The sequence below is a fragment of the Ambystoma mexicanum genome, chromosome 14 (genome assembly GCF_040938575.1).
Source record: "Ambystoma mexicanum isolate Mex_15411 chromosome 14, UKY_AmexF1_1, whole genome shotgun sequence".
NCBI lineage: Eukaryota > Metazoa > Chordata > Amphibia > Caudata > Ambystomatidae > Ambystoma > Ambystoma mexicanum.
The window spans coordinates 110,218,103-110,230,358 of NC_090940.1; the positions used below are offsets into that span (position 1 = coordinate 110,218,103).

At 42.8% G+C, this 12,256-nt stretch overlaps 1 protein-coding gene across 2 annotated transcripts in view; it reads left to right on the forward strand.

Annotated features, from left to right (window-relative positions):
* The window catches only part of LOC138527467 (stAR-related lipid transfer protein 9-like), a 590,857-nt gene that overhangs the window by 132,990 nt on the left and 445,611 nt on the right, over positions 1-12,256 (forward strand). Inside the window, exon 3 of one of the 2 annotated variants that reach the window (XM_069638652.1) lies at positions 7,219-7,335. In XM_069638652.1, the coding sequence (XP_069494753.1) occupies positions 7,219-7,335 (117 nt within the window). The remainder of the gene's footprint in view (positions 1-7,218; positions 7,336-12,256) is intronic. The other variant, XM_069638653.1, reaches the window with a different exon arrangement.

Consider the following 12,256-nt stretch of genomic DNA (forward strand, 5'->3'; position numbering starts at 1 on the left):
GTTTCCTGTCCTCTCCTACCTCCTGGTGGTCCTGTCTTGGGCTCACCCCTTGTTCCTCTGCCTGATCCTGACTGCCTGATTGCCCCTGGCTTGGGGTCCTGTCTATCCAAGGTTCCTGCATCCTCGTCTTTCCTTCCTGGTTTCTCATCTGGACCTGAACATCTACCAGCCCTGTACTTCGTTGGAACAGCCTTCCCTGTCAGTGCTTGCACTGTTCTGGCGCCACATTAAGATCCAGGGAAGTGCCTCATTTGTGGCGTCAGGAGTTAGCTCCCCTTCAGCCCTGTGCCATTAGGGCGGGAGTGGGGCTGACTTCTGGCGTTACCTCTCTTCGGATTACCCACCAACCGACAGCCTGGCATCTCCTCAACGAACAACTCCTGGAAACACAGGTACGCAACATCCCAGGGACGTACACCTTGACAATGCCCCACCTTCCATTCTTAGGAAAAGCGCCTGGGTGCATCAACTCTAAAAGCAGAGGCTGGCCTTCTAAACACTGCAATGTTTTCCCAACTTCGAAACACTAATGGGCTACTTTAAAATGTTTAGTCCAGTTTTGGCATTATACAGAGCAATGTATCCTTCATCCGGTGCATTTTAAGCATGCTAGCACCGGGGTCAGAACGTTGGAATCCTGGCAGCCAATTAGGATCCAAGTCTTCTGGGCCATGTTTGCTGATGTAGCCGTAGAGCCCGATGCCTGCCAGGATGCCAATCTTCATCCTGGCGCACAGATCTCCCCGCTCTAAGCACCAAAATATACCTTTTGCAGGTGACGCCGCCCGGACTCGCAAGCGGCTCCTTTCTCCCTTGACCGCTCCAGTGGATCGGCCTTCTGTTTGCGTCCCCAGCGGCTCTGCCTCAGCAGCCGAGGAGGTGAAGTCTGTTCTTCATATCCATGACTTGGAGACAGAGCCATGGTGAAGTCAGGGAGAAGGTGACCCACTATGGCTGCATCCACCTTGCATGTGACCCCGGTGCTAAAACCATTATTACCCACCTCAGTGGCATGGTACAACGTCCTTTCATCGCAGGATGTTTTTTCACTGGGTTTTTTACCACAAATTTTTCAATGAAAAAACCCATCTAATTTTTTGGGGGGTTAGAAAATGATATATGTATGGGATGTGGGTGTTTGGGAATGGATAAAAAATGACAGGCAATGGGGGTTTGCAGGGGATTCCCCCAAAAATTATTTAAAAAAAATTCAATGGGTTTTTTCATTTGAACATTCGTGGTAAAAAACCCAGCGAAAAAACATCCCAAGATGAAATGACATGGAACCCAGTGGTATATATATGGCCTCATATATATATGGTAAAAAAAAGGACTCAGACTGGAGACAGCGCCAAATCCATTGGTGAAACAAAAGGTTTTTATTACATTATGCCCTCTGTATGACACGTGTTTCGGCTAAAACCATTAGCCTTTTTCAAATACGGGCTTTAGTATTGAAGTAAGCAACAGAATTAAACAATGTAGGATATAAAACAGAACATTTTGAATAGTATAATTATATTATTTCACAAAAAACACAAAATTGTTGAGTCAAAATCATAGAAAAAATGGTCACAGAGAGTAAAGGGTTGCTGAAGGGGAGGATTCATAGGGTAAACAGGAGAGAAAGAAAATAAATTTACAATCATTAAATTGAACCGAAAGAGAAAGAGATAAAGAAAAAGAAAAAGTGATTCATTAGTCCCGATACTTTGATGAAGTATAATTTCCTAATTTATGGTTATGACATCATTCAGTTGTTGTTACCTGTATAACTGTGTATTCTCAGGCTTATAATATACGGTTGGTGTTCATGAATTAATGGGTTCAATCCCTGATGAAAGCAAAAAGATATACAAGTGCAATGTTCCAGTAATTGCTTTCTATTAAGAAAGACCGCACGTTATGTCCTGACTCATTTAACTCATTAGTAAGAGTAGCAGTGGTTTAGTCTTGTACATTATATTACCGGGTCAAAGTATTTAAGATGCACTCGAGGTCTTCGAGCCCATTATTGTGCAACAGAATCACTGCCTAGTGCTTTTCAATAAATTCCTAAATGCAAGTGGCCGCATGTATGAGTAGTTAACGCCACTTTAAAATTCCTATTTCATACTTTCTCATGCTCGTGTTCGTCGAATCTAAATTTTAGACTTTTCATTGTAATAAGCGTCCCATCAATCACATAGAATGCGTGAGCTACGCAATGTGTTAGGAGGCTTGTGCAGAATCCTGTGAGTAGTACTTTACAGACGGTCTCTTACCTGTACACTTATCTCGAGGTGCTCTCGCGTTTAGTTCCGTTCTACAAAGGCGCCGTGCGGCGTCTGAGTTAAAACATTGTTTGTTGCCAACATCGTCATGGCGACAATGAGTGGATAGTCCTTTCACTCTTTCAACTATGAGCGTCGCGGATGGGCGCCATCTTATAAGAGCTAATCTACCGTGTTATCTATACCTGGTGACTGCTGAATGCCCTATTTACTGTTGTTTATATGCGAGTGATAATGCTAAATTTATAATTCACATGTTTGATTAGTTTTACCAAAAATTGTTAAATGCACTTGATGCGTGTCTTTAGTTTATTGATATTTTATATCGCTTACCTACAATAATAAGGATTTGTCGCGGTAGTATTATTGATAGCGATATGCTATTAAATAAGTCCCTTGTTATCATTGTGTAATAGTGTTTCCTATGGAATGGAGCTGCTTGGGGTGAATTATAACGAAAGCGCTCCTGTGAGGATATTAAATCGTGTTATTTATTCTAACTAATCTCTCGAATATTAATGCACTATTATAATTACCCTCTGAATTTGTATATGTGGGCCTATGTATTGATGTAAATGGTTGAGATAAGGTTGATATGACATGGTGGTTCCACAAATAAAAGGATTCTATAGAAATGACACCATTTCATTGTCCTTATTAAGACCTTGGACTGTCGAATTAAATTTGCATATGATCTTGGCTTCCGTTTGTCGTAACTTTTTCTCCTTATTGCCTCCTCTTTTGCCCATTGTGATTTTCTGGAGGCCCAGGTATAGATAACACGGTAGATTAGCTCTTATAAATGGCGCCCATCCGCGACGCTCATAGTTGAAAGAGTGAAAGGACTATCCACTCATTGTCGCCATGACGATGTTGGCAACAAACAATGTTTTAACTCAGACGCCGCACGGCGCCTTTGTAGAACGGAACTAAACGCGAGAGCACCTCGAGATAAGTGTACAGGTAAGGGACCGTCTGTAAAGTACTACTCACAGGATTCTGCACAAGCCTCCTAACACATTGCGTAGCTCACGCATTCTATGTGATTGATGGGACGCTTATTACAATGAAAAGTCTAAAATTTAGATTCGACGAACACGAGCATGAGAAAGTATGAAATAGGAATTTTAAAGTGGCGTTAACTACTCATACATGCGGCCACTTGCATTTAGGAATTTATTGAAAAGCACTAGGCAGTGATTCTGTTGCACAATAATGGGCTAGAAGACCTCGAGTGCATCTTAAATACTTTGACCCGGTAATATAATGTACAAGACTAAACCACCGCTACTCTTACTAATGAGTTAAATGAGCCAGGACATAACGTGCGGTCTTTCTTAATAGAAAGCAATTACTGAACATTGCACTTGTATATCTTTTTGCTTTCATCAGGGATTGAACCCATTAATTCATGAACACCAACCGTATATTATAAGCCTGAGAATACACAGTTATACAGGTAACAACAACTGAATGATGTCATAACCATAAATTATTAAATTATTCTTCATCAAAGTATTGGGACTAATGAATCACTTTTTCTTTATCTCTTTCTCTTTCGGTTCAATTTAATGATTGTAAATTTATTTTCTTTCTCTCCTGTTTACCCTATGAATCCTCCCCTTCAGCAACCAAGCCAAGCCGCCCTACTTCTCCTCCTCGACCTGTCTGCAGCCTTCGATTTGGTTGATCACTCTGTCCTATGCACACACCTCCACACCTCAGCTCACTTCTCGGCCGAGTCTATCACCTGGATTACCTCTTTTCTTAATGATAGAACCATGAGGGTCTTCTCACCTACAGCGGCGGCAGACCCCATACCCATCACTTGTGGTGTCCCACAAGGTTCCTGTGTCTCCCCCACCTTATACAACATATTTACCAAGCCCCTTTTCGATGATCTGGATCATCTCGGTATCACCTACACTAACTACGCAGATGATACCCAGATCCTCCTTCCGCTTTCTGGAGATTATGGAAAGGATTTGGCCTTGCTAAATAGGGTGTACATCATCATCCAGGCATGGATGGCCCTACATGGACTATGCCTGAATGATGATAAAACTGAACTCATCATTCTAGGCACCACATCCAGTCTAAAGAAACTTGGCCCTACCTATAACTCTTTCATGATCGATGGGAACAACATTAAGGTTGGACATGAGGTCAAAACTCTGGGCTTTTACCTGGACTCTAACTTCTCCTTCAGAAGACAGGTGAGCTCCTTGGCCTCTTCCACGGCATATACATGTAAATTAATCCGCACAGCGAAACCATTTCTGTCTGACACTAACTGCCTTACCCTCGCTAGAGCTCTTATTCTATCCCGCCTTGACTATTGCAATGCCCTTTATCTCGGATCATCAAAGGCTACCACTAGCAAACTACAAACTCTCCAGAATAATGCCCTCAGAGCGGCCTTGGGCATCTCCAGAAGAGAGCACATCTCAGGACTCAGCGAACAGAACAACTGGCTATCCATCAACGACAAAATTCTCTTAAAAACTGCATCACTCACCCACAAATCCTTAAATAATGCTGCCCCTACTTACCTTATAAATAGATTCCACAGACAACCCTCCCTGAGACCCACCAGAACTGCCTATAAAGACTGCCTCACAGTCCCCAACTTCAAACGAGCCACCATAGGGGGCAATAGCTTCCCAGTGAAAGCAGCCAAACTGTGGAACTCATTGCCACCAAATCTCAGAGCAGACCTACCCTACCAGAATTTCCGATCTAAGGTAGTTTCTTGGTTGAAAACGTAAGCTGTCTAAGATACTCATGCAACCCGCACAGACTGTAACCACGTGCATACTGGCCTATATGTATATTTCATTTATGTAAATCTTTGTTGACTTGTATTTAACTTTGGTGTGCCTTTCTGTACATTCTATGACTATTGTAACTAAGCTTTGCATATTCCTGAAAATGTTGCGCCCTGATACCCTCGGGTACGTTCGCGCATTACAAATAATAAACAAACAAACAAACAAACAAACCCTTTACTCTCTGTGACCATTTTTTCTATGATTTTGACTCAACAATTTTGTGTTTTTTGTGAAATAATATAATTATACTATTCAAAATGTTCTGTTTTATATCCTACATTTTTTAATTCTGTTGCTTACTTCAATACTAATGCCCGCATTTGAAAAAGGCTAATGGTTTTAGCCGAAACACGTGTCATACAGAGGGCATAATGTAATAAAAACCTTTTCTTTCACCAATGGATTTGGCGCTGTCTCCAGTCTGAGTACTTTTTTTTTTACTACTTACCATAGTGGTTTGAATGGGTTTTTTAACCACAACTCGGCAGAGACGCGACATAGTTCCTATTATATTTTTTCTTGAAAAACCATAGCTTGCGAAACTCATTTCTGTCGCCTAGACAGATTGTGCCTACAAAGCCATAAATTGAACACAACTCATATATACATGGCCTCTGCCCTCTTTATGGGCCCTTGCTTCTCTCATGCCCATAGACAGGTTTGCAGGCATATAATGTAGCCTTTGGACTGAGGCAGGGGTCATTATTACAAGATAATGGCACACCACCAAGTTATGGCCCAGGCAAAGCCGAGGGTCATAAGTTGGGGGAAGGGCCATTATCCCAAGCGATAATCACCCCTCTCCAAGTCTATAAGGCTATTAGTACATGGTGGTGGTAGCAATACATGTTTGAGGTTTTGGTGGTGAAGTAAAAAGATTTAATTTTAGAATGTGTAAAGTAAATAGACCAATTGAGTTAGTACATTAAATTTGGTTTTATTTTGAAGTATTTAAATACCCTGGCTGTCTTCATACGGTAAGCATTGCAACTTTGTGAAACTGGGGGTTTAACACGAGCATGCATTCGGTGTCGTGTAAAAGTAAATGGTTTCTGTATGAGAAAGTGAACGCTTTTCCCAATGCTTTATGTTTACGTTTATTAAGTTTATGTAGCGCTTTAATCCAAAGCGCTTTAGCTTTCTCTTTGGTGTGGTAACCAGCTTGCCTGGGTAACCTGATTGCCTGGGAGGAAATCAATAACCATCTACATCTGCTAATGTGGCATTAAGGCCCTGTTCCAAGGGCTGAAACGGGGTAACGAGGGCTCTGGCCGTTACCCCCTGCTCCAGTCCTTGGAATGGGGCTTAAGGCCATTAGCACCCGGGTTACCAAGGAGGTAACACGGGGTGCTAAAAAAAGTCTTTGAGTCATTCAACAGTATGCCTCGAGGGCACGGGTCCAGTTCAATGAATGAAAATACTGTGCTAAAATGGCCACTCTGGAAAGGCAAGCTGGAGCTCCATACAGAGCCCCTCTTCCATTTCCATAGCTGAGGCCGCCGCAACAAACAGGTTAATGGGGTTGGGATTACACTAGAATGATCCCCACAGTAAAAGGTAAAAAGAGGGCACAGAAGATGATACGACCAAAACAGAAAAAAGCAGCCATGGAAAAGAAAAATAACATGAAAACGAGCTGCAGAAAAGGAGCAGGTGGCGACTGGGGAAAGGACCAAAAGGGTTTGGGACGGGTAGGACATGATACAACCAAATATATCCTAAAAGATAAAAAACTACCACCAGCTGAAGCCTGCAGGCTAAAAGGATGTGGCAAGTCACCGGGCTGCATCCACGTGCCACAGTGTGGCTGCAGAGCTCATCAGAGCGCCTGGAGACTGCCCCTGGGTGGTAGCGGTGCATCAAGGCCTTAATGTCCTTATAATGCACAGCTGGGGGTTCTCTATCCGGCGGCATAAAGTGAAGGGTGTATCCCCCAGCAGTGGGACGTTGGGGTCTCACAGCAGACGTGGAGACGTGTCTATGTGATGCACAAGGCAGTAGGCGGAGCCAGGCATGGCCACCCCTCCCCACTATCCCGCATTCCTGTAGAGACACAATGAAGGTGTTATTATGGGGCACAGTAAAGCTTTGTCCTCTGTTTGTTCTCCCATCAGCAGGATGGCAGGCTTGAATACTCTGGGGAGAGCAGAGAGCGCATTCTGGAGTTTGGCTTCGATTACAGCTATTGGTCGGTTGACACCGAGGACCCCCGCTATGCCTCGCAGGAAGTGGTGAGTGCTCTTTCTAATTACTTTATTGGTTCCAATCCTGCCACAGAGGATTAGGGAGAGGTGATTGCAGTCGTCTTTCTGTTGGCATTGTAGAGTATTTCTGTGTACTGGTACACGTTGCTTATCGCGGGTGTGCCCCACCTTCCACACAATGGGCCTCTAGTCAGAAGTTGCCATCTGTGAAAACAGGGAATTTCACGCGCAATGTTTCAGGCACAAGTGGCATAAATGAAGCAAAGATTCAGAACATCACAAAACCGCCCATGTGCCGAGGTGTTGGCTGCATACAAGTCGCATTCCAGTTGGGAGATGCTAACCAGTCCTCTTGTTTTCTTTGCATTCTGGGACTTGTAGTGCCAGGCTGAATGATTCAAGAATATCAGCAGCAGAGTGCACAGTAAAAAAACAGGTCTGGGCTTGCTGGCACGCATGTGGCCGCCATATGTTCCTTTTAATATATGTCCTTCTGTATGGTTCAAGGATAAAGAAGAGTACAAAATGCTGATTGACCCGGAAGTGATAGGTTGTGCAGCTTCATGAGGGCCTGGGACCACCCCAAGGACAGGCAGCATCTGTCCCCACCTCCCACCCTATTACTGCAGAATGCTGGACACTGAGGACATGCTGGAATAAGAGGATTCTGGATCCAGGCCTCCACACTTCCTGCCCAAAGGCCTGCCAATGTCTGATGCGAACCCTATGACGCGCGTGCCTTTGTACTGGTTCCATGTAATGATGTCCCCTCGGAAATATCGGCATGCAAATAAATTGCCAAAAAATGGGACATTATTAGATGGAACATGCGGGGGGCACCCCCGCCACCCCCAACCCCTTTTTTTCTCAAGGGGAGCTGGGAAAACCCCTGCAACCCCTGCTCCCCCTATATAAGGTCACCTATATAATGCTGCCAAGACCTTTTCCCAGCGACCATATATATAGGGATATTATTACCTGATACCGTTGTACTATGGCACGGTGGTGCAACGTCATATGTGACATTTACATTTGAATTCCTTGGCTATAAGTCCCATAACACAAAAGTGTGGTTGGCCAAAACAGCTGGACTCGCTAAAGCTGTCATGGCAGCACAATGGTCACCAGCTTAAAAGTATTTTCTTAGCACTCAGCAGTCTCATCAGTGATGTCATACCCTGTTATCTCTTGCCATATTATATCGTCTTACATTATGTCACGTTTGCAATGTCATGTCACTTTGTAGGAAGGCCTCGGAGCCTGTGCGTAATGTGCTAGACCGCCTCTGCGTATGGGCCATATCATGGGCTGTTGCCCCTTAGTGCACTGCCCTTATAGCTTGCTGTGCATCATTCCACAACTCTGATTCAACCCTCGCATATTGCACTCCACTGGCTTATTTACCAAGTCACTATTATATGATATGGCATTTATAACGCGCCTATAGACAAGTGTTTCAAGGAGCGATGAGCTGTTTAATCCTTAACTATGTGCGCTCTGCATTCTTTGCACAGCAGACAACTACATTGTTTCTACACTGTTCTTTTTTCATGCTGTGAGTCTCCAGGACACACAAGAAGAATAAAGCTGGGCCGCCCTACTGACACTTGATACATAATCAGCCATTGGGGGTATTGTCCTTTGGAAAGAAACACCCCTGTGGCAAATGGGATTACCATTTCATCAACACATTCTACCTGCTGTGGCCCACACGGAGCGACAGTACTTGGAATATGTGTTGTGTTAGCTTAGGGTCCAGAGTTGTGAAGGTTTGTTTTCTGTCGCTTGCTGTTGACATGCATTGTCCGCCATTTCCGCTGATAGCCCTTCCCCGGGCAAGCCGAGGCTTGTGGCATGGCATCTGCTGTTTACCCGTGTACTCTGTCTGAATCCACTAAGTGTCCATTGGATACACATTGTGCTGGGTTGGGTGTCCTGGGCTTGCCAGCCATTGTGAAGAGCCATGGTGTTGTGCTGGTATCCAAGGAAAGACAGACACAGGGAGGATTGCCGGGTGTTGCCGCTTCTTCTGGTCTATGAAGCACTTGATCACTTTCGGACACTGGCGCCCATTTGGCGAAGGCATTCGCTGGTACAGAATTGTTAGCATGAATCGGACTGACATTGCTACCTAGGGAAAAATAAACGATTCTATTGGCAAATGTGATTGATGCCACTACCTGTACAATGTAAAACCTGCAAGTTGAAACCAGTGTTCGTCTGAGTCAGCCTTTCATGACAAATGCAATGATTGGCAGTTTGATTTAGCTCATTTCTAATTTATGTGTACCTGCTCCCATAATACATACATAACTAATAGTCTAAGACAGTCCTGTGGGTTTTAGATTGCACAGGTAGTGGCGACAAACAGTCACCGATTGAGTCGCTGGGCAAGAGCGATGCCTCAGTAGGCACTACCTGTGCCATCCAAAACACACTGGTTGATATTGGTGTAAGTCCAAGCCAACCTATTATGTAATGACTAGCAATACACACATTTAAATCGTCAATTTGCAATGTTTATGTACCCATTATCGTAAATATATATATATATATATATATATATATATATATATATGTTAAACAGAAGGGTAAAGGTGCTGGGGAGGAGAAAGCTCTCCCACAAATACCTACCAAAAAATGCCCAAGCACACAAGACTACAAATTGTGTTCAAAATTTCTTTTTATTTATCCAAAAAGAGTGAACATAGTATAAAAAGCATACATAACAATACCTAAGCAGACCAGGTGTCATGCAGCACTCACCCACAGCGGGTGGAAAACGCCACGCGTTCCGCTCGACTCGCGAGCTTCCTCAGGCTAGTATGATTCCAAACGTTTGTTTCCTTGTGTTTGTATACCCTTGCACTGAAGGTGATTGGGTCTGCACAGCTGTGCAGCTTACATAACGTAAAAAAAGTTTACATTTAAGTAACATGGAAAAAAAAACCTTAACAGTTAATTGTTTAGAACTCTATGGTTCTGATTGCAACAAATCCGCCATTGTTCAGTGTGTAAATACATAGTTGCCCACATTTGTGAGTTGCCTAATTCCCCATTACTATACTGCGTGTATGCCAGCTGACGGTAAGCCATAACAGCCCTTCACCTTCACTTGCTTTACAATGTTAAAAGAAGTGACCACAAGTAAAAGCGCTAGTGCGCCTATTTGATTTAATTCTGCACCGTGATAGAAAAAATGTCTTCATGGTGCTGCTCTCTTCCTGCTAGTGGCATAAAATGCCCTGAAATGAATGTGTGCTGCTACTGCCCTGAAACCACAGTGCCCGCTTCCGTATAGTAAAATAAGCCTTCAAGTGAAAGCCCCCTATATATGCACACTATAAATGCAACATGGCAATACCAGTGTATGGCCATATAAAAACAACAATGGTGTTCACTACACGGGGCGAGCATCTGTGGTATAGACAGTCTGATTCTCAATGACAAATTAAAACAATATCACGATTGGTGAAAAGTCACCATATCGAACAAAGTGACTAATGCATTAAAATACAATATAAGACAAAAGCTGAGACCTGAGTTCCTATTCAGTGCAAAAGTATGGCTGTAAAACATCCAGATATCCATAAATTTAAATGAGTATCGAAGTGTGTTGATTCATATAATACACACAGCCAATTAGAGGGAGGGTCTACCTAGATCGGTATCATAACTATAGACAATAGTTTGTAAACTTGTGATAATCATATATGCAGAATGGATGGACATATCAAGGTGTGTTGGTTAATATAGATTAGCACCTGGATATCAATGTTTAATTCCTCATTCATATAGGAACACATACATCTCTGAGTCTATATCTAGACCATTGGGTTTCAGAGTATCATATTTGCATATGAGCTTGGCTTCTAGTTGACGTAACTTGAGTTCTCTATTGCCAAGTCTTTTATGTTGTGGTATATGGGCTAGTCCCTGGAAACTCATTTCTTTTACATTATTGCTGTGTTGTTCAGCAAAATGTGTTGCCAGTGGATAGGTTTGATCTCCATTTTTTATAGCCCTATAATGTTGCAAGATGCGCAGTTTGAGCGGGCCTATTGTGGATCCTATATAGTTCAGGCCACAACTACAGGTAATGGCATACACAACGAACTTCGTTTGACATGTTATTCTATGTTTGTGTTTCCATTGTTTGCCATCAACACCAATAAATGGTCTCTTAGATACAAAATTGCACATTTTACATTTACAACATTTTCTGAAACCCATTTTGTTCTCTCCTAAGAGCCAACTTGACGATTCATTCTTAGTCACTACCATACTTGGCGCCAAGATGTTTTTTAGTGTGGGGGCTCTGCGGAAAGTAACACTCAGTCTTATCTCTAAGACTCTACACAGATCTCTATCGGTGGTCAGAATGTTCCAATGTTTTTACATTATGACTCTTATTTGTTGGTTGAAGCCTGTTATGAACCTGATTTTCTCATCTTTAGGTTTAATTTTGGGTTTGAACAGAATACTTCTAGAAAGTTTGTCTGCTTTTTCAAAGCATTCTGTCACTGTATTTTTAGAGTATCCTCTGCTTACGAACCTTCTGCCGATATTTTTGGCTTCTTCCTGGAAATCTTTCTCCTGACTACAGATACGTTTGGCTCTCAAGAATTCTCCATATGGTATGGATTTTTTGAGTGATGTGGGATGATGACTGTTGGCATGGAGGGTAGAGTTGGAACTAGTTTCCTTTCTATAGAGTGTAGATTTTATCATGTTTTCTTCTATTTTAAACAACACATCTAAGAAGACCAATTCTTTTCTGCTGACAGTACTAGTCAATTCCAGATTATATGGGTTGCAATTCAAAATAGAGATGTATTTTTCTAATTCATTTTCAGTACCGTCCCATATTAGAAACAAATCATCAATGAAACGATACCACATCACTATGTGTTTGGTGAATTCTTCCATCTCCTCACTCCATGCCATT